We start from the raw sequence: 27509 nt of genomic DNA on the forward strand, positions 1-27509 counted from the left end.
TTTCCACCCAAGCATGGGGCCCTGTCCATAACAACAAGTGTTTATTAAATATTTGCTGATTTGCTTAGTGTTACAATAAGAAACACTTTAGATCATCTGGTTAAAAAAACCACACACACTCACACACACACACACACACAAAACCCCCAGCAACCTGCCAGTTCTTCCATGTTTCTGCAAACACCTCTTCTGGAAAATTCACACCCGGTGAGTTCTGATTAACAAAACCCCCTCTTCCCTGTGGTTGGGGAAATATACACCCAGTGACCTTGGGACAATCACTTAACCTTTTGTACATCTGGGAGAGACGAGCAATAAATCTGTGACACAAGGATATTGTATAAGGTAACTGGATCCTTGAGCAGCCTGGTGGGAAGCTTTAAAAAAAAAACAAGAAAAGAGAGAAGGAGAAAGAGTCAAGGAGATAGAGAAAGAGAGAGACAGAGAATGTTCTCAATTCGACAATATGGAGGTCTGTGCAATTTTCATCCACCCATGTAACGTTCTTTGGGGGCGTCTCACTTCCCCACCCCTTTCCAACACCAAATTACTAAGTTAGAAGCATATAAATATTTGTGGCCTTCCTTCATCATGTCATCATATTCATGGTCCCTTCCCCAAGACCTGCACAGATTTCACAGCTTTACCAAGAATGAAGCAACATTGACATATTCTCTTTAAGATCCCAACCTTTTTCTTGAGCTCAGTCTGTAATCTTCTAAATTCTGGTGAGGACATGAACTATACAGATGTCAGAGAGTATTTTTCTTTTCCCTCCTCCCAGGAATGTCAACAAAAATAACAACTCAAAAGGAATGCTGGACTCTACATTTTCTTTCCCACAATTAGTTCACTGCATGGAGGCGAGATACTAGCATGAAGGCTGTGCTCAAAGAAAGTTCAACTCTTACTCTAAAAATTCAGTGATGTATTTTCGACTACACTTTGACCACATCCAGGGGTTGGTGTAGAAGTTCAGTGTTGGGGCCATGACATGCTGGGGGCTCTTGACTCCTTCTTCTTTGCACTTATTGTTGTCATCATGAGGCATGTTGAACCTAAGGCCAAGGAGACAATGATATAAAAAAGTCAATAAACACTAAGGGATAGAGCTGTTATAATTGCATTGAGAACGCATCTTAGAGAAAAAATTCAACTGACTACTGCATTATGGATAAGAACCTGAGTCCTGGTGAGCAGAACAAAACTTACTAGAGGATTAAAGGTAGGGAGTAGAATAAAACATACTTCTGACCCAACCGAATACAAAGTGCCTTTTTTTAAAAAAATTTATTTATTTATGGCTGTGTTGGGTCTTCGTTTCTGTGCGAGGGCTTTCTCTAGTTGCGGCAAGCGGGGGCCACTCTTCATCGCGGTGCGCGGGCCTCTCACTATCGCGGCCTCTCTTGTTGCGGAGCACAGGCTCCAGACGCGCAGGCTCAGTAATTGTGGCTCACGGGCCCAGTTGCTCCGCGGTATGTGGGATCTCCCCAGACCAGGGCTCGAACCCGTGTCCCCTGCATTGGCAGGCAGACTCTCAACCACTGCGCCACCAGGGAAGCCCCAAAGTGCCTTTAATGTAAAAAAAAAAAAAAAAAACAGAAAACTGAATCGGGCCACTATTTGGTTTAGCTGTACTTTTTGGAATTGCAGAGGCTCTGCATATGCTGTAGTTGGTGCTAGAATACAGTAGTTGGAATTCCTAATAAGCTGTTGAAGGCCAATTTATAGAGTCAAGAACTTGGCAGGTTATGATAACATTGTGCACATAAAGAGTCAGTCAACTGTCAAAACTTGAAGTCAAAAGCTTCCTAATGAGAGGCTCAGGGTGGGTCTTGGCATCTCCTCTTCTTTGAGTCAGGTTGACAGATGCTAAAACCCTGCAAGTACACCGTTATAGAGGTATGCAAAGTTCGTGCACAATAAAATCCATTAAGAAAAACTGCAAGGATGGAAACGAGAGGCACGCCAATTCAGTTGGCTTAACTCAGAGATGGCAAATAGTTTCATGCTTCATGCCAATTACAATTGATTGGTACCAGCTTCCTGAAAATCTGGGCACAAAAGTATTCTTAAACTAATCCAGGTTCTGCCTGAGAAAAGGCTGTGATGGAGTGCCAACATCCTCTTGGGTCTGGGAGGGAACTCGGCAGCGGCATTAACACGTATTTGCCATTCTTGGCTTAGAGAGAGGAAGTGGGGAAAAAAATGACAGGAAGCATTTCTCAATCCAGAAACATCAGTTCTATGACCCACATGCCTTTCTCAGTAAGATAATTATCCATTGGGTAACAAGCTCACAGGGGCTGTCCTCTGGATAACTATTCCGAATCACAAAATTGATGTATATGATTAATTTGGCATTTAGGGAGGAACTCCCTTCACTAGTTCACCTTGAGTTACAAAAACAAGGGAGTCAGAAAGAAGTATGTAGACTTGCTTCATATAAAAATAAAAGCTGGAATAAAAGTCTCTGAAGTCCCTACCAGTAATTTCTCATGTTTGATTTCCTTTTTCTTTTAAAAATTTGGCCCCCTCAATAATTGCCAGATGGGAAATGTAAGACGGGAAAGCTCCAACTGTCTTGGTTGAGCTTTATAGTAATAAATGCTTAAGAGTCTATTTTCTTAAAGGAATGACTGCCCAGGTTTCCAAATCCCAGCTGCAGAGTCAGTGTAATACCTCCATCAACAAACCTAATACAAGCAAAGTTTTCAAATCTTCCTTGTTTGTTTCTCTCTGGTGCAAAGGAGCTAGTGTTTATTCCCCACCCCACCATGACTTGATAAAATTCAGTTTATTTCACCATGTAAACAGAAAACTTTTTTTTTCATTCAAATGTTAGGCACGTTTGCTCATAGCAGGGGTGGTATAACGACTATTCATTGAGCACTTACTAAAAAATAATTACCAAGACGTTTTTAGCATTCACAATGCTCCAGCTGGTGTGTTAAATGCATTCGATGCTTTATTTCATTTAATTTTATTTAATTTTACTTGATTTCATTTAATTTAAAATTATTTTTTTATTAATTTTATTTGACCCAATGAATAGTGTGCTATTACTATCCACATTTTACAGAAAAGGAAACTGAGTTGTAGAGAGGTTTAACTATCAATATTTGATCAAGGTCACATGGTTACTAAGGGAGCTGGGATTGGAGTCTACTTCGGACTGATTCTAAAACCTCCTGTTTTGGAATACATACAAACTACATTCTCTCCTATGAGGCAAGTTGCGGAAGATTTGTCAGAAACACTGTGTAAGGATTTCTGTATTCAGTAGAGACTCAATTACCTCCCGAATTCTTCCTGACTCTTAGATTCTGGATGTTAATGAAGCTGGTACGAGAAGCCAGGAGCTATTTGTGAACATACAATGACGCTCAACAAATATTAAGGTCAGTTGCTTCTTCCTCCCAACAGCTCTTGGGTTTTATATTATCAGAAAGTCATGACTGTAACAACTTAACATTTAATTTTGAAAAAGTTCATTAGAAAATCTGCTACAGAGTACGGTAGCAAACTTTTTTAAAAAAGGATTTTTACTTTTCTCAAAATATGAACAAAGCTAACTCAAAGAGACAAGGCGCCAAAAGAAAAATAATTCATTAACAGGCTAGCAATATAATTGCTATAATTTCTGTTTAAGCCACAACTCACATCATTCACCAATTATTTCATTTCTTGTTTCCTGACACTTTTGAGATGAGGGGTGTATGTATTGTTTCCATGTTATAGGAAGGGAAACAGCATATATTTTCCTCAAGTCAAAGGGAATGTTAGAACAATTCCGTCCAGAACCTGGGTATCTGGCTGCCTGCTGACTCTGCCTTAGAACTGGTGCTCCAACATCATATGCTCCTACGCCGGCATTCGCTACTACACTTTGGGCAGTTTAATATCTCTAAGTCAAACACAGGGACACAATAATATCTACCTTGTGGGGATTATAAAGATTAAGGGAGATAACGTAAATGAAAGCTCCTAGAACAATGTCAACAACATGGTTTTTGAAGGGGGAGATGTTTGTTAACTGTGAATTGAGACTTCTCTATAGCTTAAAATATTTTGGTTTTGCTACTCAAAATTCCTACTTCCCTTAAAATGTCAATTTTATAAACTGGCTATCTAAAAGGGGTTTATAAACTCTTTTGGGGAAAGGAATTAACAGGAAATTAATTATATTTCTTTAAACAGTATATTCTTGTTAGCCATATTTTGGGGGGAAATGTTAATCTGTTAATCACACAGGGACTTCCCTGGTGGTGCAGAGGTTAAAAATCTGCCTGCCAATGCAGGGGACACAGGCTCGATCCCTGGTCCGGGAAGATCCCAAATGCCATGGAGCAACTAAGCCTGTGCACCACAACTTCTGAGCCTGTGCTCTACAACCAGCGTGCTGCAATTACTGAGCCCGCGTGCTGCAACTGCTGAAGCCCGCGCACCTAGAGCCCCTGCTCCGCAACAAGAGAGAAGCCACTGCAGTGAGAAGCCCACGCACTGCAACGAAGAGTAGCCCCTGCTCTCCGCAAGTAGAGAAAGCCCACGCGCAGCAACGAAGACCCAAAGCAGCCAAAAAAAAAAAAAAGAAAAAAAAAAATCACACAAACTCTTGCCCTTTGAATACATTTCTATCTCTGTAACTTTCCCCATTCCATTCTCTGGGGCAGGAATAGCTGCCCCATTGAAATGCCACCCTATTCCTCACTGTGAAATCTACACCTCCTATTTATAGGTTTCAAGTAATTTACCAGATTTCATGTAGAACAAACAAATGAAAATCCCCCAAAGATTCTGTTAAAATAAGTTTGGGGAAACTGAGTTAAACGAAATCAACACTTTAATATAGGACTTGTCAGAGCCTTTACTTCATGCCATTTGGCCTTGGCACTCCAAGCATGGCTCGACTAGGAAAAATTTTTTTAAATCACTGGATTACAAAACTCTTTTTTTCCCCCATGGACCATTCTCTTGGAATCAGTGTTAGAGTCCTGTACTTTGGGAGATGCTGGTGAAATCAGTAGTTTTCAAACCTAGTTCCAAGAAGTCCTTGAGTTTCATGAAGGTGTTTCAGAAATCAAAGGACAGAGAGGCAGCTGACTAAGCAGGACTCTGACCTGCCACAAGGGCTTAACTGAAAGTCATGCCTCTTTTATTCTCTAAACATTGGGCATCTGACGATATTTCCTTTGGAGGAAAAAAAAGGGGTGTGCTCTTAAAATATGCTTGAAAATATATGCATTATATGTGGAATTGGATTAGAGATACCTCTATATATGCATCTTGCTTTACGCCTATTATACTACACTGCACATAAAGTGCCTTAAAAAAACATTTGGTGAATGGAAAAGCTTGCTTAATAGATGATGTTATCTCTAAATAAAGTTAACATCTGACATGCAGATTGATACACAGCTGTATTATACTAAGGACATCTTTTGAGAAAATTATTTCAAAAGGATATAGTATGAGTAATTTAATCATTCTAGAAAGAAAAGAAGGCAGATCAAAAACCAGAATAATTTTGAATAAATTTATACTGTTTTGCCCCATGTTCTAACCAGGCTCTGGCTCTAAGGAACAAAAAGGAAAAGCCAATTTCATAACGACCAGACACTTAGTGAACATAATTAGGAAATAGTTTCTTCTCTGTATCTTTGTTCATTTTTTCCCCTAAAAGAGGGATAGCTCTGTTCCAGAGGCTAATATCTAAAGGACAACCTTAGATATAACTAAAATCAGGAATGATCTGGGTTTGGGAAAATCGTGCGGGCCACAGCAATGTTGGAGGACCCTACTAAACAAAGATGTTGTGTCAGGTAAGTTCTCTGGGCTGATACACGCTCTGCTTCAGTGGAGGGGGTAGAAAGGCCCCCTTTTTTCCACTTTGCAGTAGGAAAGGAGCATATTAGACCTTGCCTAGAAAACTTGTACAGTTAAACCAAAGAGACGCATGAGCTATGGCTGAAGAGGGTGCACTGTATTTATTTAGCTTCCCAAAGTCAAAGTAATTTCTGCCAGCTACATTCCAAGCTTTTCAACCCTGCAAACTCAACTATGATTCAAGAAGCGTCTTACACCCTCTAAAGTCAAGTGAATGCTCACTGATGTGAAGGAACAAAAGTTTTAGGTCACTCCAAATTAAATGAAAATATGGAGAAGAAACGTACACATGGCCCAGTTCATGGGCTATTGTAAAAGCTGTACTCAGTCCACTATCTTCACTGATAGAGCAGCTTCTGTAGGGATCACAAATGGTTCCCAGTTCAGCCAGACCTATTAGAAGGGAAAAAAAAAACCCACAAGGATTTACTTTAAAAAGCATTTGTGGCTTGGAAGAAAAACATGACATAAACTGTTGTAGCCAGAGAGGATACGCACAGTGGACTCACCTAAGGTATCACATTTGTCATGAGCTCTGCAGATATCCTGTCTGAAAGCAAAGCAGACTTAGGGTCTTGACACCAAAGAGTAAATGTCAATACAAGCAAACACTTTAGAATCTTCCAGGTATTCACAACATCACCACTTTAAGGGGGGTGGGGGGGGGACGGTATTGGTTTTACAAAAAGCAGACTAACAGAGCCAGGGATTTGCAACTCAAAAAAGTTTAGGAATCACTGGCTTACAGATTAAAAGCTACATTGAGAGGTCTCCTTCTGCCACAGGGGTAGCCAAGGGCAAGTGAAAACCTTTCCGTCCAGGATTTTTCCTCATACTTTGAAGCAAGTGATTCTAGTTTCTGAAGAACATTCTGAGAAGGCTCTAAATGCCTTTCATTTAAGTTGATCTAAGAGCAAGTGTTTGTGACCATATCAAAGGTGACCGATGGGAGACACACTAGGCCAGCAGACCTCTTTGCTGCCCTGCACAGCATTTTAAATATTTTTGAGCTAGAAGCTACCATTTAAAAATTGGGAGATTTCACATTTTCCAAAAAAAGTATCCTTATTTCTGGTTTCTTACAGAATCACAAAAGCTGGCAACATTGGACTTATATCCTGCATGGTAACGAGCTCAATGGGAATGGCAGCTGCCCGCTCTATACAGGTGTTTACTTTCAGACCTGCCTAACACATTTACTGTCTACTTGGCGGCGATGGGTTACTGCTTCTCAACCGGGGGTTATTCTGCCCTCCTCCACCACACACCCTCAGAGGGCATGTGGCAACATCTGGACAACACTTTTTGGTTGTTACAGTTAAGCGGGGGGAGAGTTACCAGCAGGTAGTAGGCAGAGAGCAAGTATGCTGCTAAACATCCTGCAGGGCACGGGGCAGTCCCCACAGCATAGAATTATCTGATCCAAAATGTCAATAGTGCTGAGGTTGAAAAACCCTGGGCTAGGGGCTGGCTACCAGGAATATATGACCTCATCCCATCAACGTGACCAGAAACGAAAAGACTGGAGGAATAGACATCCATATACCTCGTTACAAGAACTGCTGTATCATGCTGGATTCCACCTGGATGGTTCTTTGAATGCTGCCACTGGCAAAAGTTTTTTAATGTTGTCTGGGCATTAAAAGATATGGAAGGTCCTTCCTAAATACAGAAAAGAATTATGGTTGGTCCGTTGTACCAATACCAATTAGATATGCCATTTCGGATACAGAGAGAAGAAAGAAGAAAAAAACTTTATTACCTGTTCATTATGAATCACAACTAAGTTCACAATTACAATATTAATTAAATTTCCAATACTTGGGTCTTTATAGATAGAGGCTACCTGCAACCGAGATAAATTTTTCAAAGTTAATTGTGAACTCCGTGTAAGCAATAAGCAATTCACTTCTTACGCTGGGCTCCACCTCTTTTTATGGTTCATGCAACATATGCATTTTGGAGTTGTGAATTTTCATTCACTCAACAAACATTTCTTAAAAGTCTCTTTGTAAAATTCATAGACGGCAGCTTTAGACAGTAATGAATGCAAACAAATTTAAACTTCAAGGTGTTTTCCAAGGAAACTGCATTGCCATGTAACTTAGCAGTTCTTTGTGCCAAAACACTGGATATTAACTTTTGATCAAACTTTTTCATCCCAGTTGAAGCTGGATTGCCATTTATGGAATCTCACATGGACCACATAGTTGTTAATACTGCTGTTGTACCAACCATTTGTGTTCTCCACAACCTGGTAACCTGGTTTTTTGTTTTTGGTTTGTTTTCATTATTATTGTTAATTATGAGAGCTAACATCCATTGAATGCTTACTGTGGACTAGGTCCTTGCTGAAAACTGCACAGCAACATTCGGGGCTAGGTGTGACTATAATCTTTGCTCAACAAATGAGGAAACTGAGGCTCAGAGAAGTTAAGCAACTTGTCCAAGACTAAACAGCCAGCAGTGAGTAGCAGAGCCAGAATTCTCAGCCAAGGTCAATTTGACACTGAGTCCATGCTTGTCATCAAAATCCTTAACAGTTCTGAATTTATGCGTTAGAAATGGAGTTGAGTCTATGCAAGGCCTGACTAGGTTTTCCTTTTCCTCCTCCAGGACAGGAGAGGGCTGGGGCACATGGGACTGAGCTTGAGGAAGGTGGGGTGAGGGAGAGTGGGGAGGGGAGGCAGGTGGGGTAGGGGTTGGGGAACACAGCGGGGATGGTTCACAGCAGTGCAGGGAAACACAAGGAGAACCACAGGCCACGGAGAAGGAAGGAGAAATTCTAAGTCAGTGTTCCAAAATGGCTGCTTTTCATATTCATTGGGGGAATTTAATAAAAGTAGATTCCCATTCAAATAAACTAGAATCAATCTATTAATAGGAATGCTATGCTTAGGCTTAAAATGAATGAAGGTAGAGCACATGGGCTATTATGGAACAATCTCCAGTATTTCAAGAAAATAGCAATATGTAACACGGTGTATGAGAATGCGCCATCTCTGAAAAAAAAAGCGTATCCATACATATTTGCTTAAGAAATGTCCAGAGTTGCCTTGTCCAACATGGTAGCCACGTGTCACGTGGCCACTGAGCACTTGAAATGTGGCTTGTCCGAATTGAGATGTGTTCTGAGTGTGGAACACATACTGGGTTTTAAAGACTTAGTACGGAAAACAGTCTCGTTTATAATTTTGTAAATGACAACATTTAGATATAAAACAAAATACATGATTAAAATCAATTTTACCTGTTTCTTTTGTGTGTGTGTGTGTGTGTGTGTGTGGCTAACAGAAAATTTTAAATTACCTGTATCTATATTTAAAAAAAATTACGTATGTGGCTTGCATTATATTTCTATTGGGCAGTGCTGGTTAGAAACACGGGCAAATAAACTTGTCACAGTGGTTGCCTCTGGGAAGGGGCCTGGGAGCCTGGGTGGGGAAAGGCACTTCAGCTTTCTCACTAGTCTTTGGATCTGCTTGATTTGTTTTTCAATCATGCAAATTTATTACTTTTTCAATTCAAAATGGGAGTAGAAAAATTCAAAATGGGAGTGAGAGATTCCTAAGACTCACCCCAGAGCTACTTAATTAGAATCCCGGGGAGGGGGATAGAGACGTTTTACAAAGCTCCACCAGGGCTTCTGATTCACAACCAGCATCCAAAAGTCTTACTGGCGACCCACACCTGGCTGTGCAAATTCACGTGTCAAAGGGCACTGGTTTTGGGAAGTGGACAAGCTGAGGGTCACATGCAGTCCCTAAGCCACTTTACTGGCTTTACATGACCATGGGCAAGCAACCCAACTCCTCTGAGGCTCAGTTTTCTTATCAACAAAATGAGAATGACAATTCACCTAGCAGAGTTGCCAGGAGCATTAGAAATGATGCCTTTTAAGTAAGAAGCACACTGTCTAACACAGAATAAACACTCACTATTGATCCCCATTATTGTCATTGTCTAATCTTATGTTCTCTTCAGTCACTTGCCTGAATTGTTGAAATGCCAGCCCCGAATGGTTCTCCAAAGCACTGGGTGGAAACCCATTACCCAATGGCACATTTAGGGACATCATAAATCACCTCCTTTTGAATGTACTTACAATTGACATTAAAGTTAAAATATAGTGTTGAAGGTTTGCTCCATGGTATACAACCATTCTGTTGTCTGCCACCACCATCACTTCTACAAACCGTGGATAGGACAAAAAACGTTTTGTTCTCCTGTGGGTCCTCTTTTCCCTTGTGCTGTCCGTCTTGTTCCCATAGGCAGAAAGCGCCCTTTTGGTTAAGCTGCTTTTTAATACTGCCACGTCATCAGCCAGGCTACTCCTCTCTCCCCATTTTCTCGTCCTCGTTTTCCTCTTGTCCTTACTGTGACTATTTTTGTGTTCTGTAACAAATCAGATGGTATGCATTGCATTTTGAGCCACATCTATTTCATATTAAGAATTTAATTTGACACATCTTAAAATGATGCCTCTGTCGTCAAATTACATACAAAATCAAGTTCTACACGCTGTGGACTCTCCGGGTGAAATTATCTGCGCTCTCATCTAAATGACTAAGGACTTGAAATAAGCTTTTCTGGAAGCTTCCATAAATGCTCACTTAAGGTATTAGAAAATCAGGCCTGAGTTTAGGGGAAACAATTGCTTACTCTTTTCATTCGGTAACAAAAGTCTGGCTGGGGTTTAAGTGGTTTGTATTCATTGTTCTTTGCCATACATGGAGTAAGGGCCAACAGCACAGCTATAGAGCTCTAGAGAATGGAAATGGAAATGCTTCATGTACACCACTTTTCACAATTCAATGAGATACAGTATAAAGGGGCCTAAGAGGTGGGCAAGCTAATAGACAGTACAAAGGAACTACAGAAAATGAATGACAAGGTATTATTCTCTTACCGTATTCAATCACTGTAATGCATGAAATGTAAGAATAGAACCAATGCGGTTCAATGCTTCCAAATTTTTAATTAATTTGTTTCAGGGCTCAGTTGAGGAAGTAGATTCCACTCAGGGAGTACGAATAGGTAGTTGGGACTGTGACATATAATGCCAGATGAGGTCTCCTCATTTCTGACTCTAGCCAAGGTACCTCTTGGATTCTACACAAGCTTGCAGCTCACAGTGTGGTCCGGGGGCCAGCAGCATTGGCAACTCCTGGAAGCTTGTTAAGAATATAGACTCACCGGCCCCACCCGAGACCTGATGCATCAGAATCCACGTTTTAACAAAGATCTCTAAGTGATTCATATTCATGTTAGAGTTCTGACAAGCACTAGTCTCCAACTTGGTTTGAAGCTCGTGTTGCTGGTGAAAATATTCAATTTCAAAGCCGTCAACCACACAATAAACAGAATGAGCATACACGTGCCTGCTAAAATATGCTTTGAGTAAAAACAGAATTTAATCAGTTATCTTGCCTATCAAATCATAAATGTGTTTCAGAGTTTTAATGCCAAGAGTCTGTAGCCCAAACAGGCAACAGAATTGCACAACTAAGAAACATGCTTTCCTAAGACACAAGAAATAGAATTTATTACACCAGTAATAACAACAACAAAGAAGTTATAAACTCTGAGTGGTTTCATATTTGAAGGGCTCAAATATTTAACCATTATAACCTATTGCTAAAACAATCAATTTAGGCCAGGATGTGTATTTTGCTCAAGTTGAGTGTTTCAGTGGTTGTTAAAACAGTGAAATCAGTCCAAACTGTCAAACAAGTTACATGTGGTGCAGCTATAGATAACATGACTAGCCCTAAGCCTGGTACGCAGTAGGATTCAACATTAGACTGTTTTTCTTCCAGTCTCTCTTTCAATAGTATTCATATATGTATACCCATGCCATATAGGTACTTGGGCTGTCATTCCATTTTTAAATAACTAGGGATTACAGAATGGATACTAGACAAGCACCTACTTCATGCCAGATATTGAACTAGGCTCTTTTACATATGTTATCTCATCATTCTTCTCAGGCTGAGAAAATTACCTCTATTTTACAGATGAGGAAAATAAGTCTCAAAGAGACTGAGCAACTTGTCCAATGTCACATACAGGATGTGGTGGTATCAGGAATCAGGCATGGATTTGATCAACACCCTAAACAGTGCTCTTTCCATCAGGCAAAACTGCTGAAGAGCTAAGGACTGAAATGGGCTCATGGTTTGGTTGACAGTTTCTAAACTGAGCCTGAACTGGAAAAAAGACAGTGCCTGGTGGATATTTTCACAAACACTAGTTTTTTACAACAGGTGTATGGAAGCCACGTTGAAAATTGGATTTTTTTAAATACATTAAAATGTGTTACTTATTTTGTGAAATAATACCCTTCATGTCTTTTGTAAATATTTTAATTTAATTTATTAGAATCAGTAAAGTTTCAAAGGTTTTAAAGTCTCTGTTGTTTTTCTCTTCTCCATTTCATTATTTCTGCTCTAATCTTTATTCTTCCCTTCTGCTTGTTTTAGGTTTAGTTTTCTCTTCTTTTTCAAGTGTCTTAAAGTGGAAGGTTACATTATTGACTTGAGATCTTCTTTCTTAATAGAGGCATTTAAGACATAGCTATAAATTTCCCTCTAAGCCATGCTTTAGCTGCAACCCATAACTTTTGACATGTTGTCTCTTCATTTTCATTTATCTCAAAGTATTTTCCAACTTCTCCTTTGGTTATTCAGGAGTGTGCTATTTACTTTCCAAATATATTTGAGTTTCCCATTTCTCTGTTATTGATTTCCAATTTCATTTTACTGTAGTCAGAGGAGATACTCTGCGTTACTTCTATGCTTTTAAATTTACTGATATTTGTTTTATGGCCTAGCATATGGTTTGGAGAATGTTCCATGTGTTCTTCAGAAGAATTTGTGCTCTGCTGTTGTTAGATAGAGTGTTCTACAGATATCTGTTAGGTATAGTCAGTTTACAATGTTGTTCAAGTTTTCTATTTATTGGTTAATCTTCTGCTTAGCTTTCTACCCACTACTGAAAGTAGAGTATTGAAAAGTTTCCATCTATTATTGTTGATTTTTTTATTTCTCCCTTCATTTCTGTCTGTTTTTGCCTCACGTATTTTGGTGCTCTGATATTAGATGCATATTTGTTTATAACTGCTAAGTATTCCTGTGAAATGACCCTTTATCACTATAAAACATTTTGATAAACTTTATCAATAAAGTGAAGTAACCCAGTCACAAAAGACCACATATTATACGATTCCAGTCATATAAAATGTCCAGGATAGGCAAATCTATAAAGACAGAGTAGATTAATTGCTTAGGGCTGGAGGTGGAGTGGGGACATGGGGGGAGGCATTGATAGCTAATGGGTTCAAGGTTTCTTTTTCAAGTTATAAAAAGGTTCTATTATCGACTGTGATGATGGTTGCACACAGCTGTGAATACAGCAAAAAACCACTGGACACTTTAAATGGATGAACAGTATGGCATGTGAATTGTATCTTAATAAAGCTGTTAAAAAAAGAAAATACGTCACTTAGTTTGTGAAAAGCAGATAATCTTTACTTATTGTCTTCCATAAATATTTTGACTTATCAGGTTAATTTAGAGAAAAGCATAACCGCAGTGAGAAAAACACTGAGGAAACGTTATATAGAAGTCACTCTTTGGACCATTCAGGGGAATCATCTCATCAGAGGGGACTTGGGCATGGGAAAACCTGAGGATAAATCAAGGCACTAATTGGAAAAAAGGTACACTTATTTAAGTAGCAAAGTTGAAGAAATTAAGGCATTAATCACTGAAAGAGGTTTCTAACAGAGAACAGTGGTAACAGAGAACAACCCATGTAAATTCTAATATACCTGGAAGACATTTCATTCACAGCTAATCTGTGTGTCAAAGAAACAATTCAGTATGCTTTACGTGATATAAAAATGCAGGAATAAAATTACTTCTTCAGAATCAAAAGCAACATCCTCTAATACATACATCCCAGTCTTTTAACCATCTGACCTTTTATCCTAATGAGTTAGAATAATATTAATTGACCTAATTAGCCCAACTAATTTCTACCACATTAACCATTTTAGCAAGCAGTTTTGAATTTGGCATTACAAAGAGTAAGAGCTTTAAAGATTCAAATATTCGCTGTGACTACAAATGCAGGAACACTTTTACTGACGATGGAAAAAAACAGACACTATGACTGGTATATCTACTCAACTCTCTTGCCTCTGAATAGAAATTGTTAATATCAGAGAACAATTTCTACCAAGGGACACACATTGTTAGGATAAAAAGAAAGTCATTCACATTTCTCTTTAGTGACCTTTTAGCATAATGGAATTGAGACTAGTATTTGAAATGTGAAAGGTCACTTTGCTAATAGTTTTATCAAAATGAGCTACATAATGAAATTTCACCCTTTAGAAAGCACAGTATGAATGGTCTGTGTATTTTTGCTCTTCATTTCACCCACGGAAAGCTTTACGTTTGTTATTACTTTTTATTGAGATATAATTATATACCATAAAATTCATACTTTTGAAGTATACAATTCAGTGGTTTTTGGTGTATTTATAGAGTTGTGTAATCATTTCTATTATCTAACTTTAGGATATTTTTATTGCCCCCAAAAGAGACCCTGTACCCATCAGCCGTCCCTCCCCATTCCCCCTTTACCCCCCGTCTTTCAGTAGGTGAGTCTCTGGCAATCACTAACCTATGTTTTGTATCTATGGATTCTCATTTCATACAAATGGAGTCATACATATGTTGCTTTTTGTGTCTGACTTCTTTCACTTAGCATAATGTTTTCTAGGTCCATCCATGTTGTAGCATGTGTCAGGACTCTATTACTTTTTATTGCCATGTAATATTTTACTCTAGAAATATACCTCATTTTGTTTATTCATTCATCAATTGGTGGACATTTGGGTTCAACAACTCAACTGACTAATGTTGCTACAAACATGCATGTACAAGTTTTTGTGTGGCCATGTTTACACTGCTCTTAGGTATTGCTGGGTTGTATGGTAAGGCTATGTTTAACATTTTGAGCAACTGCCGGATTGCTTTCCATAGTGGCTGTACCATTTTCGTGCCTCATCTTGAAGTTCAAATACGACACTTAGAAAGGAAATCATTTTTTCATGGTTTTTCTGGAAGGATTCCTCAAAAATTAATCATGTTTACTAAACTAAATAGCTTATGAGCAACCTGGCCTAGTTCAAATCTTAAAGTGGCATGTTGAACCAAAGAAGATATACAGATGGTACATAAGCATATGAAAATTTGTACCATGTCATATATCAAGAAAATACAGATAAAACAGCCATGATATACCAAAATCCAGAATGCTAACAACAACGAATGCTGATGAGGATTTGGAGCAACAGGAACTCTCATTCATTGCCGGTGGGAATGCAAAACAGTACAAGTCACTTTGGAAGACAGTTTGGATGTTTCTTACAAAACTAAACATACTCTTTAATATACGATCCAGCAATCGTGTTCCTTGGTATTCACCCAAAGGAGCTAAAAATTTATATCTACTCAAAAAACTGTACATGGGGTGTTTATGGCAGCTTTATTCATAATTGCTAAAACTTGGAAGCAACCAGTATGTCCTTCAGTAGGTGAGTGGGTAAATAAACTGTGGTATATCTAGACAGTGGAATATTATTCAGCGCTAAAAAGAAATGAGCTATTAAGCCATAAAAAGACTTGGAGGAATCTTAAATGCATATTACTAAATGAAAGAAGTCAATCTGAAAAGGCTACATACTGTATGATTCCAATTATATGACATTCTGGAAAAGGCAAAACTATGGAGAGAGTAAAAGATCAGTGGTTGCCAGGGGTTGGGGCAACAGAGGAATGTATAGGTAGAGCACTCAGAGGATTTTTAGGGCAGTGAAAATACTGTGTATGATACCATAATGATGGATACTTGTCATCATATATGCGTCCATATCCACAGAATTTACAACACCTAGAGGGAATTGTAATGTAAACTATGGACTCTGAGCGATAAAGATGCATCAATGTAGGCTCATCATTTGTAATAAATGTATCCGCTGATGAGGGATGTTGATTGTGGGGAGGCTCTGCATGTACGGGGGCAGGGGATATATGGGAAATCTCTGAACCTTCCTCTCAAGTTTTCTGTGAACGTAAAACTGCTCTAAAAAAAAACCAGACAATTAAAAAAAGTAGCATGTGATATCTCCAAGAATCAAACGCACATTTGTATTCAGAGAAAAGTAAAATATTTTGCCACTGGAACCCTCACATGTGCATGTAAACAAATTTCGGCATGTTAAAAAGCTCTAACTTGCAGTTGTGTGCTTTCTAATGCCAAGTCAAAGGCACTATAGTTATAATGCTTTATTCCAAGAACACGACTTAATGTTGACTTTTACAATTGTTTTGGCCTTGAGAACTACGAAGGGGAACGGTGATGCTTACACTACTACTAACAGCCACTGTTCTAAGATATTGTGCTCTGGAGAAAGCAAGCTTCAAGGTCTATTTGACCTTGGGCAAATAACTGACTTTTTCTCACCCTCATTTCTTCCACTTACAAAGCTGAGTAAGAACACTACCTCTTCCAAGGAGTTGTTTTGAGAAACAACTAGAGATCATGCATATAAAGTATGCAGCACACAGGAAGCAACCAATAAATGTTTTTTTTTTCTTCTATTTTTTACCAGTTATGAAGTCATGTAGTGAGTTCGAACTAAAAGGAACCATTTAAGGGAGAGAGACTATTCTTCTGAAAAACAATTTTCTGGCTTAAAATCATTTTAATGGTAAGTTGTTTACACCCTTAAATGACCTTTTCTGAATTACTTCTCTTGGCCTCAGTTTCCTGACCTCTTAAATGGGTATATAAATAGGTGTTTCCACCTTAAGGCTATTTTGAGAATTAAATACGAAAGTGTGTAGAAAATTCCTTGTAAATTATAAACTGAATTTTAAAATATTATTTTTTGCACCTATTTTGTGCAGGGCACTGGCTAAGTTGAAATAAACAACAGCAACAACAAAACAGAAGTAAAACTTGGGGCTGATCTTTAAAAAGAAAGTATCATAAAAATTTAAGATGGTATCAATATTAAAAAACCTGACAGCTAAAAACTTAAACAACATTTGCTTATTTACTGATAAGAATGTTTTAAATGAGCTTCATTTCACATTACCATGCAACAAAATGCATACAACATTACTAAATAACTGGAATTATTTTAGAAAATAACATCCGGGCCTGGTTATTCTGCAGTTACTCATTGAGTGTTTCCTACCCACTGGGGTTGAGCTAAGGAGATTCGCATGTTAACTTTAACAGTTGGGAAGTTAATTATTGCTCTCTATGTTTATAAGGTTTATCAAAATTTAACTGAATTCTCCTTAAGGCACTGAGCCACCTTGTGACCTCATGGTCTAAGTGGGCAGGGGGATCACAGCACAGGACCAAAGGGAAGACTGGCGAGCAAGGATTTCAGCAAGTCCCCTTTCTGCTCCTCCAGGACTTGACAGCCAGAAGGAAGTGGACCGGGAGTCGGTAGTGGTTTCATACTTGGATTCTGGAGCCAGACTAGCCCTGGTTCACGTTCCTGCCCTAGCGCTGCTGTAGCTGCCCTTTCTTGGGCAATTTCCTATCTTAAAGGCTCAGTTTTCTCATCTGTAAAATAAGGATACTAACAGCACGTACTTTAAAGGGTAACTGTGAGGGTTAAAAGAGATAATACGTAAAATGCCCATGGCACAGAGCACGGTGCACAGGAAAGATCCATTAAATATTTAATGCGATAAGGATTTTTAGCTGTTATTGCTTTACTAGTAGTATGCAAAACAGCCCCTCTTTATGAATTAGAATGTTGACGTCAGGGTTTCTCAAACAAAACCATTCTATTTTTGAAAGAATCTTCTAAAGGAAAGGAGAGAGGGAGGGGAGGAAGGAAGGAAAGTCATAAAGACCAGCCCTTGTTCCCTCGGAACTTCCAATCTAGGTTAAGAGGCACATGCAGATTGACGTGGGAAGACCTAGTCAGAGATGTAATTAGATGGAAAGAAATGCCACAGATACTTCCACCTTTCAACTGGCTCCAAAGGCCGATCACATACAGGAAACAAAACATGGAAGCCGATGGCAGCTCCTGGCCCTCTGTTCTAGTCCCATCTAAGATCTGCCCTCAAAGAGTTACTCAATGAAGCCTTCAAATGGGGACCCCATGGGATGAATGTCACAGTCTACTGGGATCAGAGGAAGATGGGTAAACAAGCACAATATGGGGGTGGGTGGGAAGAGATAAAACATAAAAACGAAAATAGCCATAAAACCAATGAATGTTCTAGTAAAGAACAATGTGTTTCCAGAAACCGGGTGGGGAAGGAACTAAGGGAAGGAATTCTTCTGTGTATATAAAGGTCTAAAGCGTATGAATGAAAATCACCAAGGTTTAATTTTGTTTAGGGGTCCTCCATTTGATAGCCTGAAAAACAACAGTGAATCCCTAGATACCCAGGAGAGTCACGTCCCCAAGCCCATTTCTCTGGACAAACTGTTAGCTTTTGGGGGGGGAAGGGGAAGTGGCATGCCCAGCATCTAACAGTGCTCCACGGACAACACCATTGGGACATGGGTGCAAAGGGCAGTGGTGGGAGAGATTTCCTTTTTAGCTGGGCAAAACCTTTATAGACAGTGTTTCCCCAGGAGTGGTTTACAGAACGTTTGTCCCTGAAGATATTTCCAAAAACAAATCAAGTGGGTTTGCAAAATGCTTTACGCAGCATTCACATCTGGGACTTTCTGCACACACATTAGCATTTTAAGAGCTCTGAGAAGTCTTGCAGGAAAGAAACCAGTCTACATTTTGTTCATCCATGGAATCGGGAAACTTATCATCTTATGGAATCGGGATCTTGGCCAATTTATGAGGGGATTGAAAAGTCCCTGGAAATAGAACAAGATGAAGAGGAGTTTGTTGATGGGTTTTCCTTTCAGGGACAGAAGGAGATGCCACTGGGAGAAAACAACGGAGAAGCTTCTTGTAGTTCAAGGGGCTGTGATGGGTGACAGGTGGCGGGTAGTGGGAGGCGTGTTTGAGGGTCATCACACCACCTTCCAAGGGGTGGGTACCTCTAGCTACCTGCGGAGGTAAATTGGCTGACTCAGGTGTGCAAGCTGGGACACTTGCCCCAAAGGCCCTGCCGCACGCTCCCTCATTCAACATCCTGCAGCTCCTTCAACTGCACACGGTAACTGCTGTGACGATGTGACGATGACACTGCTACGATAATACTGGCTGACGTTTGTTTTACGCTTTCCTCTGTGCCAGGCACTCTTCGAAGAACTTTACATGGATTAACCTGATTATTCCTCACAGGGACTATTAGAATAATAGACAGGGACTATTATCTCCATTTCATAAATGAGGAAACTGAAACCCTTGAAATAACTTGAGAAATTATTGAAAGCACATCTATTTGAAATAGTATAAAATGCTGAACATACCTGGGCCTGTATTTTACTGAGAAATTGTTTGGTTTTGCTATTAACAGCCTGCAAAATACCCCTCAGGAAATGCTGGCTTTGACTCATCCCATCTCTTAGCAGTAAGGGGAGATGGGCTCCTTCTACCCAGCGGGACCCCAGCTGCCTACAATCACCCTGCATCGTCTGCAGTCTGCTTTTGATGGCTGCTTCACAGGCCCCTTTGCAACATGGCTTGGGATCTTCCAGACCAGCACTCTCCAGGAGGAATAAAATGTGAGCCCCACGTGGAAGTAAGAATTTCTAGTAGCCAAATTTTAAAAAGTCAAAAGAAACAGATGAAACTAACTTTAAGGATATATTCTATTTACCCTAATACATGCAAAATATTATGCTTTCAACATGCAGCACCAGCCCCATTTCTAGGGCTCAGGAGCCACATGGGGCTACTGGCTGTGGTACAGGGCAGTGCATTCAGGAGGCAGTATGATGTGCTGATAAGAGTTTGAGAGTCAGGGAGATCTGTGTTCAAATCCCAGCATCTGTGCATTCAATCTGTGGGACCTTGGCCAGGTCACTGAAGCCCTCTGTGCTTCAGTTTCCTCATCTGTGAAATGGAGATAATAATGGTTCTTTCTTAATAGGGTGGTGGGAAGGGCTAAGCGACTTAATACACAGAAAGTGTTGAAATAGGGCCTGGTGCAAAGTAAGTGCTCTAGGGGTATTTTGGCTGTGGCAACTCATTACTGAAGATGAGCAGCCTTTTAAGGCTGCTGGAATAAAGGGGCTCCTGCTATGTGCCATTTCACTGCAGCTCTTGGGTGGCCCTGTGATGCCTGTGGCGGGTCTAGGTATCGCTCTCGTATCAGAGATTAAAGAGCACTGGGCTGGAGCCCTTTAAAAAGGCTTCTAACCAATTCCTAGGGAGTATATCTCCCACATTCCTTTGATACACAAGTCTCCCAGTTTACAGGCAACTGAGGACGCGTTTACACACCAGGCCTGCGGTAGAAACCCTTCTTCATCCTGATGTCCCTGTTCTGGCCACCATGATCATGAGTGGTTGCAGGGACACACTGTACTCTGACCACAGGCTGAACTCACCAGGGACCCTCCCAACCACAGGCCAACATCTTGCAGCACCCTGGCCCAGCTCAGATATTTAGCTGCCGTACATTCAGCTCTTGCTCTTGACAACTTACTCCCTTAAGTGAATTAAAAGCCTAATATCTTTCTCTAAAGTCGTGATATAACTTCTTAAACGATCTCACTAGTTTATTCTTAACTATCCTTACACTTAAAATAAACCCAGTAGCACTCCCAAAACCTCATTTGAATTGCACTTTTGAACATACCCCTTGCAGGCACCATCCATGGACAGCTTTTCCTTGATTTCCAGCCTGGAGAGAACACAGGAGCGGGAACCAAGAGGTCTGTGTTCACGGCTCACTTTTCCATTCGTTTTAGCTCTAAGATTACAAATTCCTTCAGAATTCTGACCCTCGATCCTCTTATCCACAGAGACAGGGACTCGAAGTTCTCTAAAGTTCCTTCCAGTATTGAAAAATGATGAGTTCTTATATTTTATGAGTGAAAAATGCCAAAAAATGAAGTCCTAAGATTCAAAAAGGGCAAAACCCAACAGTCTCCTCTCCTGGCCACTTAGAGAGGGTATCAAAGAAATCACCAAACGGTACGCAGGGTGGGCAGGTAGAAGGGGACAGAATAACTGCCACGGAGAAAGACCAACAGAAAAGAAGTGAGCTATGGCTGATGTTAAAAACATCAAGGAAGGTGCCATATATGTATCTCCAGTACTCATTGCAAAGTGTTTATTTTGGACCTACGAAAATAGGTAATAGTTTCTGAAAACTATTTCTATACCCTAATTTGACTTGTTACAGTGGAATAGCATCAAATGTGAGGATTAGGAAAATAGGCTTAAAAGGAAAAAAACTAACACATAACCAAAGTTACCTTTGGAAAACCATTATACTGCCCACAAAGCACAGCATAGGAACACTGGGGAATAATAGAGTCATGTCTCCCATTCCTATTCCCCGAAGAGCATGTGGTCATCCAGGGCTGAGTCTTGCACTACTAACTTCTATGTGTGTCTCTGTCTCACTGTCCTTTGGTTTTCTCTCCTGTGTGCATACATGTGCAATAGAACATAGCTGCATTCTTAGGAACTGACGGCTTCCTTTGTAACTATTCTCATCCATAAGCCAAGAGGAACCCGTTCCTATCATTAACTACACGGGCTTGAAATTGAAAGTTGTGTTTCCAGATATCAACTAGAAATAAAAACAACACTATCCCTTTCTGTTGGCACAGACAATGGCTTTGAATAACCAGACCTAAGTCAGTCTTTCCTAGTCCATGTCTCTGTACCTGTGTCTTGGACAAACACTAAACTTCACTCTCTACTATGCTTTCCTGCAGTGTCATCCTGCGACAGCATGAAATCCACAGGACATGAAATGTTTGCAATAAAAAAAGGAAACCATGTATGAAATAAGTGTCTGCAAGTGAAGAGAATGAAAAGACAAGCCGTAGTCTGGGAGAAAGTGTTTGCAAACTACATATTTGATAAAGGGCTTATATCAGAATACAGTATAAAGTACTCTCAAACTTCAATAATACGAAAACAAACATTCCAATTTTTAAAAAATGGAACGGATCTGAACAGACACTTCACCAAAGAAAATACATGGATGGCGAATAAGCACATCATTAGTCATTAGGGAAACATAAATTAAAACTGCTACGAGATACCACTACGCATCTATTAGAATGGCTAAAATTAAAAAATAAAACCAAACAAACAAAATATTGGCAATACCAAGTGCTGGCAAAGATGCAGTAGACCTTTTATACCCTGCTGCTGGGACTACAAAATGGTACGGTCACTTTGAAAAGGAGATGGGCAGTTTCTTATAAAGTTAAACATATGCTTACCACACATAACCCAGATATCTCACTTCTAGGTATTTACCCAACTGAAAACGTATGTTCACCCCAAAATCTGCAGGCAAATGTTTACAGTGGCTTTATTTGTAATTGCCAAAACTTTATCCCTCAACTGGGTAAACAAATTGTGGTCTAGCCACACAATGGAACAGTATTCAGCAATAAAAAGGGATGAATTACTGATACAGCCAACAGTGTGGATGAACCTCAAATGCACCACGCTTAGTGATTCCATTTATGTGACATTCTGGAGAAAGCCAAACTACAGAGACAGAAAAAGCTAAACTATATAGAAAACTATAGTGCCGCAAAGCACAGCAGGAATCATTCTCTATCTTGACTGTGATAATCGTTACCTGACTGTATGCCAAAACTTGCAGAATTATACACGAGAAAAGACGACTGTTTCTGCATGCAAATTACACCTTAACAGAAAAAAATGGAAGAAAACACTAGAAAATATTAATGGAAAATAAAAAGATTTGTAAAATATTAAAATAAAATCTTAGCAGAAAAATTCTGAGGTCCAGCACATGAACTTGAACTTTTTCCAAACACCACAGGCTAAGTGCATTCTCAACACGCCACTCTAATTCCAATGTCACGTGAGAGATGAGGAATCAATAAAAAATGAACATTTGCCCCTTGTTTAATTTTACTCCCTCTCAGAGTCCACCACCCACATGAATACACCACCACATCTTGCATTTCCTCCTGCTCCTTTTTTGTGATATGCGGAACACTTCGTACTTATTAGTGAGTTGCAGTTGTACAGAATGTCCATGCAGAAGTCTGGGCCAGACACGAGCAGACTTTGGTTATCCGTAAATAGCTACAATAATGATCCTATAATAATCTGATTATCACAAAGAACCTAACTCTGGCAGATGCAAATTTAAAAATGTAAACCTCCAATTACATCTCAATAAAACTGAAAGAAACAAACAAAAAATTTAAACCTCAATTATATGAGTAAATAGCACTTTATTAAATGAATGGGTTTAGATGAAGAGAACGCTCATATGAAGAGAACCGAGAGATTCTCCAATGTCTTACTTCAAAAACCTGCTCAGGTGAAGGTCTGAAAGCCCTCAGATTAACTCCAAGTACCTCCTGCCACTGGCAGCCTGTACATCTGATGGCAGCCCTCTGTCCTAGCCTTCTGCCATTTCTTACATCCCTTCCTTAGAGGACATGCATCTTAACCTGTTTCAGGAGGTTACTGGGAAGATGAACAAACTAGCAAGTATCTTTCTGACCCTTTTCCTTGGGGCAGTGAATGGGTTTTTGAAGCAAGGAAAATAAACCACCCAGATTTGATGACAGGTGACAGGGAAAGCCCCTGATTTGGGATCAAGGTGAAGCAGGCCACCCTCGGGCTATCTGTGGGTCCAGAATCTTATCAAAAGGCTCGTGGGAGGGGGCAGGAAAGCACATCATACATCACGGAGATTAATTTCACATCCAAACCTAACCTGACGTTTGACATTCCCAACTGCAAACTGGCTCTTCTGGGCTTCAAAACACAGGTGAGTGAAATTCCTGAATGGTAGCTAAGGTAGGCTCAGTGAATATTGTAAACTGAGGATCTTTCTACTGGTGGCTTTGGAAAAAAAAAAAAAAAAAAAGAAGGCTATCAAGGTACTCCAGACAAAGAGTCCAAAACCAACCTAACACACCGCCTTTTGTGCTCAAGGAAATTACTCTGATAAGTGGCTCATTCCTGGTGGCTTTGTTCTTGCTATGTGCTCTGGGTTTGGGGGCTGACCCTGCTCTTCCAAGCTCGTGCAAATGCACCCTGACCTTATGATAAAGATGAATCAAGGAGTAAAAGAAATGGAAAGGAAAAATGGGCCATAGGGAGCATAACTAAATGTAGATGGAAAATAGCGATTTTAACAACAGCAGCAATGACAACAAAGCGACAAGTTCCTTAAGAGACCTAACAATCAATCGCAACGTGTGGACCTTGTTTAGATCATCATCTAAACAAATGGACTGTAAAAAGGCATTTGGGGACAATCGGGAAAATTTTAACATAGATACTGTTTAGGTGATACGGAGTAACTACTGTTGATCCTGCTCACCCTGACAAATACTACTACAGTTATGTTAGAAAATATCCTCATTTTTCAGAGGTGCATATTGGAGTACCTAGAAAATGTCACGATACCTGTGTTTACTTTAAAATACTCCAACAAAAAGGAAAAATAAGACGCAAATGTGGAAAAAAAATCTGTCATCATTAAATGTAGATGGTGCATGCTGGTGCTTCACTTTACTGCTGCCTCTACTTTTGTGTGTTTGAAGATGTTTGTAATAAAACACTTTTTAAAAAACATGATGAAAATTTTTAAAAAATTAGATGAGAACAGTTCCTGTATTAGAAGTTTCTTTTTTACTCTCCTTTGCCAATTTTTTTGGAGTGTTGCACTATTAATACGAATGTTAAAACAAAAGAAAAGCAATTAGTTTAATATAAATGCCACAAGAAAGATAAAGGTGAAGAAATAAGCTCAAGAATTCAGTTATTTAAAACAGTGCTTTTCTAGAAATTTACAGAGGATTTTAGAGGTCACTGTTTTTATTGACTATTAGACATAAAGACAAAAATATAAAAAAGGGAAAAAAGGTATAAAGATGGATGAGGAACAGAAAGAGGTAAATGAAAAGAAATTAAGCCAAAACAATAAACCCCAAATGGCACAATCCATCTTTAAAGAGTCCACTCGGTCCTGGGTTTGAGGGCCAGCTGTTTCCCTTACACACTGTGGACAAGTTCATTCACATCGCTGAGTTCAGTTTTCTCATCTGTAAAATGGGAATAACTGGCACGTCTTCCTCCCCAGAATATGCTCCAGGAGTAAATGGAAAAACTCATAATGTGCTTTCACATTGACCAGCACATGGTTCCTTCAATGTGGCCTGTTCTTAGGCTACAAAGCTGAGGGGAAGGATCTGAGGAGAGAAAAAGGCTGTGGGAAAATGGCAGCACGCTGGCCTCTCACACAAATCACTAATTAGCCCACAACTACCAGACCTGCTTACATCCAGGCAGGACTATGAGGGCAGGCAAAGCTTCTGTCACTGCCTGGAACCTTCAAGCTGTCCCAGAATTGTTTACTTGAAGCCCCCCTCAGAGGTCTGCTCCTTACCTCTGTCTCTCACTCCATTTGGGCCCAACTTTCAGGGCAGCTAATCTAATCAGCTAATCTATGCTAAATTATTAATGGCATCCAAGAGGTTAATGTGTAACAAGTACACACTCCAACGGAGGCAAGCTGGAGACACAGGCCTCTGTGAGTCATCAGAGCCTTGGTGGGAACTCCGGGCAGCAGGCAACCCTCCTCATATCAAATCAAATTCTAGGAAGGCATTTAAAAAATTATTAAAAAAAAATAATTCATATAAAAATGCAATCGAGGGGCTTTCCTGGTGGCGCAGTGGTTGAGAATCTGCCTGCCAATGCAGGGGACACGGGTTCGAGCCCTGGTCTGGGAAGATCCCACATGCCGCGGAGCAACTGGGCCCGTGAGCCACAACTACTGAGCCTGCGCGTCTGGAGCCTGTGCTCCGCAACAACAGAGGCCGCGATAGTGAGAGGCCCGTGCACCACGATGAAGAGTGGACCCCGCTCGCCGCAACTAGAGAGAGCCCTCACACAGAAACGAAGACCCAACACAGTCAAAAATAAATAAATAAATTTATTAAAAAAAAAAAAATGCAATCGAATCAACAAAGGGACAGGTCAAAAAATCCTTTAACTAGTCAAGGACAAAAGGGTTATGGAAAATGGTATGTTTAGGAGCTCTATAACCCTTATGGACCTTTCTATGCCTCTGTTTTCTTATCTGCAAAAATGAAGGTTGAGGTAAGGATTAAGTATAATCCATGTAAAGCACTTGCAACAGTGCCTGCCATGCAATAGGCACTCAACAAACATTAGCCACTGTTAGTATTAGTTAAGGACGAGATTACATAGAAGTCAAAAGGGATGCTCTGAAAATTTAAGTGAAAAAGGATTTTCTAGATGGCAGCTTCCATTTGTGTTTTCAATGAAGTTTGGCTCACAGCATAGCACCCTGGAATCAGATCTGGGTTCAAGTGTCAGGCCCACTTCCTACCAGCTGTGTGACTTTGGACAAGTGGCTCAACGTCACTGAGCTATAATTTTCTCAGCTGTAAAATAAGGATAATAATACCTACCCTGTAGTATTGACGAATGAATTACATATGACAATGTACGGAATTGTGTAGCACAGTGATTCCATAGGTGCATCCTAAGAGCCCAAAAAATGATGGCTTTAATCATCATCTTGTATTTTCCAGCCTTTGTGATCGCATCCTTGCGAGCCCAACCAAGAAGTGACAGTACATTCTAATGGGGGTGATGGGCAGAGTCCCCAGTGCCTAATAGAGACTAAAGCCATGGTAATCCCATCGTAATTCTAAGGTTGGTTAGTCTAACAGCCACAGGGCAATTTAGCTGGGTGAGGATGGAGCCTCAGCTTTGACCAACCCTGGTGTCCCAAAGAAGTAGCCACAAGGCAGGAATTTTATCTACCTGGTTATTGAGATTATCTCATTCCAAAGGCAAAAACATGGTATCTTGGCTTGGCTGTTGGTCCCCGGTGACAAGTGCCACGGGGCTACAAAATAACTACATGCCACCACCCCCATTTCTTTTTAACTGCATTTTTTTTTACTGCATTTTTTGATTATGAAACTATTATAGAATCGCAGCAAAAACTATAAAATAAAAAGGGAAGGACTGCCTATGTTCCTACCAATAAGAAATAGTCCCTTTTAACATTTTTGTGCACGTTGCTTCAGATTTTTTTCTTTATACATATATGCTCCTCCACACGCTTTGCCATCATTTAAAAAAAAATGAGCTCATACCCTACATACAACTTCATCACTTGTGTGTTCACTTAATATATCTATTTCTGTGTTTGCCTGCCATCATTTTTAATGGCTGCATAGTAATCCATCAAATGCAGACTTCATAAATTATTGATCTATCCTCCAACCAAAGGCACTTAGGTTGTTTCCAGCCTTTTGCTATACTAAACAACACCAGACTGAGTATTCTCACATAAACCTCTATACACAATTGTCCAATTACTTCCTTAGAAGTGGCACTGATGGGTCAACAAGTGTACAATTTTTAAATGCCTTAT

At 39.9% G+C, this 27509-nt stretch overlaps 1 protein-coding gene across 4 annotated transcripts in view; it reads right to left on the bottom strand.

Annotated features, from left to right (window-relative positions):
• The window catches only part of ADAMTS9 (ADAM metallopeptidase with thrombospondin type 1 motif 9), a 221351-nt gene that overhangs the window by 183199 nt on the left and 10643 nt on the right, over positions 1-27509 (bottom strand). For 3 of the 4 annotated variants that reach the window (XM_061197111.1, XM_061197110.1, XM_061197113.1), the window contains 6 exons: positions 9992-10281; positions 7649-7732; positions 7433-7548; positions 6396-6436; positions 6174-6279; positions 912-1058 (listed from right to left, as the gene is read on the bottom strand). In XM_061197111.1, coding sequence (XP_061053094.1) covers positions 912-1058; positions 6174-6279; positions 6396-6436; positions 7433-7548; positions 7649-7732; positions 9992-10281 — 784 coding nt within the window. The remainder of the gene's footprint in view (positions 1-911; positions 1059-6173; positions 6280-6395; positions 6437-7432; positions 7549-7648; positions 7733-9991; positions 10282-27509) is intronic. The other variant, XM_061197112.1, reaches the window with a different exon arrangement.

The sequence above is a fragment of the Eubalaena glacialis genome, chromosome 7, assembly GCF_028564815.1.
Source record: "Eubalaena glacialis isolate mEubGla1 chromosome 7, mEubGla1.1.hap2.+ XY, whole genome shotgun sequence".
Lineage (NCBI taxonomy): Eukaryota > Metazoa > Chordata > Mammalia > Artiodactyla > Balaenidae > Eubalaena > Eubalaena glacialis.